The sequence below is a fragment of the Myotis nattereri genome (genome assembly GCF_964212035.1).
Source record: "Myotis nattereri genome assembly, chromosome: 4".
Taxonomy (NCBI): Eukaryota; Metazoa; Chordata; class Mammalia; order Chiroptera; family Vespertilionidae; genus Myotis; species Myotis nattereri.
The window spans coordinates 63692628-63699067 of NC_138079.1; the positions used below are offsets into that span (position 1 = coordinate 63692628).

Here is a 6440-nt window from a genome sequence, read left to right on the forward strand (position 1 = left end):
AAGGAAATAAAATCATTATTTGAAAGAGATGTAATCACTTCCCATGTTCACTGTAGCATTATTTACAATAGCCAAGATATTGAAACAACCTTAGTGCTCATCAATACATGAATGAATAAAGAAAATGTAGTAAAAATGTATAATAGGATACTTTTCAGTTATTAAAAGGAGTGAAATCTTGCCATTTGTGGCAACATGGATGAATCTTGAGTGCCTAAATCAGATAGAAAAGTACATATACACACCAAAAAACACAAGTTCATAGATACAGAGAATAGATGGTTATTAGCTATAGGTGGGTTTCAGGATGTGTGAAATGGATAGAGTGGGTCAAGGGGATGTTATGTCCAGCATGGTGACTATAGTTAATATATATGTGTTGCGTATCTGAAAGTTCCTAAGAGAATAGATCTAAAAATATAACTATGTGTGATGACAGATGTTTACTGGATTTATTGTGTTGATCATTTTGCAAATTTTGAATCATTATGCTGTACTCCTGAAACTATTATAAATCAACTCTACCTCAATAACATAAATATGTAAATAAATAAATTTTAAAAATCCTTCAAAGGTCAAGGTTATAGAGTTATGTTATAAGATGGAGTGTTGGTTTATATAAAATATGCCTTTCTAGATATCTGTCCAGATATTATCTTACAAAAAGAAGGTATTCACTCTATTCCTTGTACTTTCTTGGACGAATCAATTAGTCTTAACTGTAGCCATTGAATGACTTTCATAAAAGGTATTAAATTATTGGATGCCAAACATGCAGACAAGAAAATGAATCTTCCTGCTAAATATCATAGTGAATGTCCATACTTAGTCTACTAAGAAGGAAGCTAATGTACACAGCTGGAGATGATAATCAGTAAGCATACTCCAAGCTCTGCCTTTGGAGAAATTGCCATAATGTAGGCTTACTCTGGTTCTCATTTTATTTTTTTCAAGAAAGTGAAAAGATCATCCTACTTAAAGAAACTGGATGATTTTAGAGGGGCATTTATAAATCTTGGAATGGAAAGGTTAAGACGAATAGCTACAAGAAAGTAGAAATGAAATGATTTCATAATTCCTGTAACACTGCTGCAAATGAGGAATAGTTTATGCCCTATATGAAAAAAAAAATGTTGGGAAAATCTAGGAAATTCTTACCTCTTGGATATTGGAAAGAATTTTTCTGCTTTGTCTCCTTGATTTCACATCCATCTCCAGAATGTATTTGGTGTTGGCTTTTATTTCTGCTTCTCTGGAAGATTATTATTAAAAAAAAAAAAAGAATCCTATGAGCTTAGCTTATGTAGCCTAGTAAAACCGGTGCATTAGGACTTCAACAAAACAAGGCACCATGTACTTTAAAGAAGTTGTTTCTATCAGCCAGCTCTGTTAATTTGTACTCTATTCAAAACACACACACAAATATATTTTCCACAAATGAAACTTGTCAGTGAGAAAAACAAGACCTTTAAGCAAGTAAGAATATCTGTAAACAGTGATGAGTAAACAATTTAAGAAACTTTTCCTTATTGCTTTAACTTTGTAATCTTAGTAGAATGAAAATGATGCAGGCAGAAGACAAAATTGCAGAAATCCAACTTACTTAATCTCCTAGGCATTGATGTGTACAAACATATCTTTTTTATATAAACCATCCATCTCAGTTAGGTACCACAGGGAAAGCAAGCTTGCACGCTGGCTGAATATTTGTTCTTGTGGGGGTGGAGAGGGCGATGTGATTTGGAAGGTGTTCATTTTTGGGAGAGTAAACTCGTGCAGAGAATAGGATCACTGGTTTTAGAGTTCCTTTGGTAAGTTTAAATATATTAATATGTGATGACATAGAAGTGCATACCCGGAAATGGTCACCTACTCATCCACTCACCTGGTTGTGGTTCTGTGTGCCCTCTAGGGAGGTACAGTTCTGAGAGTGACGTGTGGAGCTTTGGCATCCTCCTCTGGGAGACCTTCAGCTTAGGGGTCTGCCCCTACCCTGGAATGACAAACCAACAAGCACGTGAGCAGGTGGAAAGAGGTGAGCCAAAGGCAGGGGCGGGAGTGGCCACCTCCAGTCCCAGGGACAGGCTGGGGGGGGGGGGTCGTCATGCTGTTTGGGGGTGTGGGTAGAGCAGAGGTGTTTGTAAATCTGCTTCTGAACCCCATGGATCGCGTGGCTCTTATACAACAAAAAACCTTTTTAGCTTTGAAAATAGAGAGCTCCAGCTTTTCTCCCACTCCCCCTGCCTGGCCTGACATCTGCAAGGCACACCATTCAGTCTCATCAAGGGAAATCGGAGAGTGTTCCTCAAGCTCCTGTTTTTTTATTCCATGTGAAATAAACACCATTAGTGTCTCTGCGAACGAAAAGTAATTAGACCTCAGGAGGTTTCTGAGAACTTTGTAACGCTTCTGAAGACACCCCATGGTGTTCCCAGATCACGACGGAACAGTAGGGGGTGGTGATGCCAGGCAGTCCATAGCTGTCAACAGAAAGAATGCTACTGACAAGAGCAGCGCCGCAGCCAAGAGGGACCTGGTGGTAGAACTGGTGCGGGAGGATGGCTTTCTAGCTTCCTTCCCACCTTCTCTGACCTCACACACCTTCCCGAGGCACACACACAGGCACCCGTCCAGCACAGGGCTGTAAAGGACTCTAACTCATGTTCATTTTTATTTCACTTTTGAATTAGTGTTTATCAAATCCTTCTCCTCTCTTCATCTTCAAAAACCTGGGTAGTAGAGATGGGTTTTTTTAAAAAACTCTGCCCACAGCATCTGAAAGCGAATACTTAGAGCAGATGTGCATCTGTCTGTGGTGTATCTCACATCAGACTTTGCAACAAACAAAGCGGGCTCTCCGAACTTGAAGGTAATTCTGTGGCTCCGTAATACTGAAATACTTCTTTAAAAAAAATCAGTTTGCCGTATAAAGGGTGTTTTGTTTCTGTTACATCTACAACATAAGGTACTAAACTTACAAACTGCATAATGCCCTGCGTGAACATTCATATCTTATCTCCTTCTTCCGTTGGGTCTTTAGGGTACCGGATGTCAGCCCCTCAGTATTGTCCAGAGGAAATCTTTAAAATTATGATGAGGTGTTGGGATTATAAGCCTGAGAACCGCCCCACGTTCGGCGAACTCCAGAAAGAGCTCAGCGTCTTCAAGAAGAAGTTAACATAGTGCCGTGCGGGGCCGGACGCAGCCTTCAGACATCCCGTTCTCTCGTTTGCAATGAGTTTGTACCACGTTACCTGCACCAGTCTGCTAAGGTTATTTTTTTATTAACTGTTTTTTAAAATATGTGCCACTTAAAAAAAAAAAAAGGGCAAATGCATTTAAGGAACAGACAGTCCTACCAAGGGCTTTATTAGCTCATCATAGCGATCCTGATCCTGCCACTCCAGGCCACTGTCATAGAAAAGCACAGAGCTCACGTGAGGGAGAACAGATGTTTTTCACACCAAGACCACTGATGCTCCTCAAAGCTTTGCTACTCCAGGCCCTGGTCACGGGCCGCGTCGGTGCCACAGACCTGACTCGCTCGGTGCTAGAAGCTGCCTAGGTAACGCCCTGTTTGCAGGACACCTTCCAGCGGAAGCTGGCCCTCTGCTCTGCCAAGGCAAGATTACATTTGTAAACATCGTTTTCTATCAGGAATTATTTGGCCCTCCTGGGTTGGTTTGTGTGTTTGTTTTAATGGCCAGAAATAAGTGCAGTGTAAGAATTGTCACACTCCTGTGTTAGTAGTAAGGTTGTCAGTTCCCGCCTCTGTTTGGGCATCAGAAAACCATGCACGGGATGTCCTCAAACAGCGCACTCATAGCGTCGAGGCAGCAGCTTTTAAAGGATGCTTTGGAGAGCTGCGACAGCAAGAAGTGAGGACGGGAGGGTGGTCTGGAGAAAAAGAGCAGCTAGACGGGATCAGAGAAGAGATGGAAAACATAAAATGTCTTCCTGTCTAAGCTATGCCTTTACAAACATCAAACACCTTTTATTTTTATGGTCTGAATTCACAAAACAGATTCTAAGATAAAGCATTCTTAATGGCAACAAAAAAATTTTTAGAAAAACTACAAAGCACAAGCCCACAAAACCAACAGCATGCTTTTGGTGAAGTACCTGCACCTCCTCCCAGCATTTAATGCCCTGCACTGGTGCCATTTTCTGAGCTGTCAGAACTTCATGACCCTAGTTCAGAAACACACTCGTGTGCACCTACACACACACTACATGAAGCAAGGCAGGTGTGGATGAAGACAAATGGACACTACTGAGGAAGAAAATCCAGGACAGCCTCCTATCTTCACTTTCCCCCTTTGCCACCCCTCTACTGCTACCTGGAAACCCTTACCTTAGCAGGCAGGTGTGCAAGCACTGTGCTGGAGATGCTTCCTAGGAATACGTAACAGTTACACCTAGGATTCTGTCGAGCTAAACCTTTGCTGCATCCCGGGACCTTACCCCAAGTTCTGTACATAGTCACCGCTCAGGATCGGTGTGGGTGGAGAGATGGTCAGGCTCAGGGGTACATGTGGCTCAGGAGCTGTAATAGTGCTCAGGTGTGTGTCCAGACAAAGAGCACCTCCGTGACTGTTTGGTCCTTGTTTATTGGAAGAGCTTATTTATGGGAAAGAAAATCCCTCCTGTCCTCTTTGGCTGTTTGCTGCCTGTGAATATCACTGCATGGAACTCAAACCCAGCACTCTAAACAGTAGGAAGGATAATACTGAAGAGAAAAATGGCTTGTCTATCATTTCAATCTTCTTGCAAGTTTTGTACACATTTAATGATTACTACATTCAGACTAAAACAAAAGCATAATAAACTTGGCCTCAAAAATATATTGCAATATTCAAGCAATTTTTTAAAAATCAGAACTGTTTTCCCTTCTGTCAGATATTGTAAATAAATGGAACCTTGTTTTGATGGCATACACTGTGATAAATCAGGGCACAGACTTGGGAATTAAGTGCTATGGTCTTCAGGCCCCGGCCAGCCTTCAATCATAAGAGTAAGGTGGGGACATTTGCACCCTTTACCAGTATTTCTAAGGGAATCTTTCCATAATATTCTTATTTATAGAAACTGGCCTCCCATCACTTAGCAGCTTCACTGCTAAGCTTCAGCAAGGAGAGAGGATGGTTTGGGCTGTAATTCTGTGAACACAACCTGAAGTTTAATCTTTGCATTCTGGTTTGAAGAAGGAATATGGCATTGATATTTCACTCACCCTGGCTGCTAGAATTTACAATTCACATCATAACTCTGTGCTTAAATTAAAGCAGCTTTCAAAACACCGTGACATCTGCAGCATTTAAATTCCACTGTATTCTTTGTCCCAGAGCAGGCGGTGGTATAGTTCAGGATTAATAACTCATGGGGAGTCTTTCAGGATCATATCAGTTGTAAAGAATATTAAATTTAATATAGGTACATGCACCAAGAAAAACTTATGCAAGCCATCTTTACTGTTAATTCTCCTGCACCTAAAGCATAATTTATTCATCCCTTCTGTCACTGATAATTATTGGAATTATGTACTTTAGGTAGCTAATCCATAACCAAAAAGCACACGTAAATACTGTTCTGAATTTGCAACTTGATGTAGGAAAAGAAGGCTTCAGAAATGCACAAAATCCCGTGACTTGTAAGAAAACAGTTGTAACCAAAATTGCCACCGGTCTGAATGTAATTAAGCCAGGTTGCAAATCTTTGTGTTGTTAATGGATTTTTCAAGAGGTGCATTTATCACTCCCATACAGTTCCTGTCATAATTTCTTACATTTATGAATACGAAGGGGGTGGGAGTGTCAGGCAGTCTGAATCTCACCTACATTTTTCTACCTTGAATCACAAAGGAGCCTTTATGAAAAATATTTAGCTAGTTTATCATTTTTCAAGGAAAGAAATCTTTTAATGTCATTAACATTTATTACCAACATGTGAAAACTAAGATTAATTTTGTATTCGAGTAATCAGAGTTTACTTCCCAAAGCCAGGGTATTTCTTCTTTTCCAGGAAAATAATAATAAAAGATTAAGAGGTTTTATTTACACTTTCAAAACCGGAGGCTGTAGTTTAGCTGTCCTGCCACTAGGTCCCCAGTAAAAGGCCTCATCTAATCATTTCTCTCTTGTCTCCCAAATGTAATATAAGCAATAAAGTTCTTCATTCATAATTCACCATTTTATCACAGATAAGTAGATCAGCACAGACCATGAGCTACTGTTCAGCGTGCATTTCACAATTGTTTTTTCATTTGAGGGTTATTTTAAAAAGAAAAAATGTTTAGTCACCGAGATAGTTTCAATTTTCTTCAAACCACAATATGGTTTTCTTGTCTATGTTATATTCATGTTTCAGTGTTGCCATATAACTTAATACAAAGTTTGGTTAACACCACTGAAATAACTATGCTTCACAATACTGGTGTGAGA

The 6440-nt window shown here is 40.0% G+C and overlaps 1 protein-coding gene across 1 annotated transcript in view; it reads left to right on the top strand.

Moving 5' to 3' along the window:
* Positions 1–4837, top strand: part of FER (FER tyrosine kinase) — a 295282-nt gene extending 290445 nt beyond the window's left edge. Inside the window, exons 18-19 of the mRNA XM_081090052.1 lie at positions 1913–2035; positions 3041–4837. Of these exons, the coding sequence (XP_080946178.1) occupies positions 1913–2035; positions 3041–3183 (266 nt within the window). The 3' untranslated portion in view covers positions 3184–4837. The remainder of the gene's footprint in view (positions 1–1912; positions 2036–3040) is intronic.
* Positions 4838–6440: the final 1603 nt, after the last annotated feature.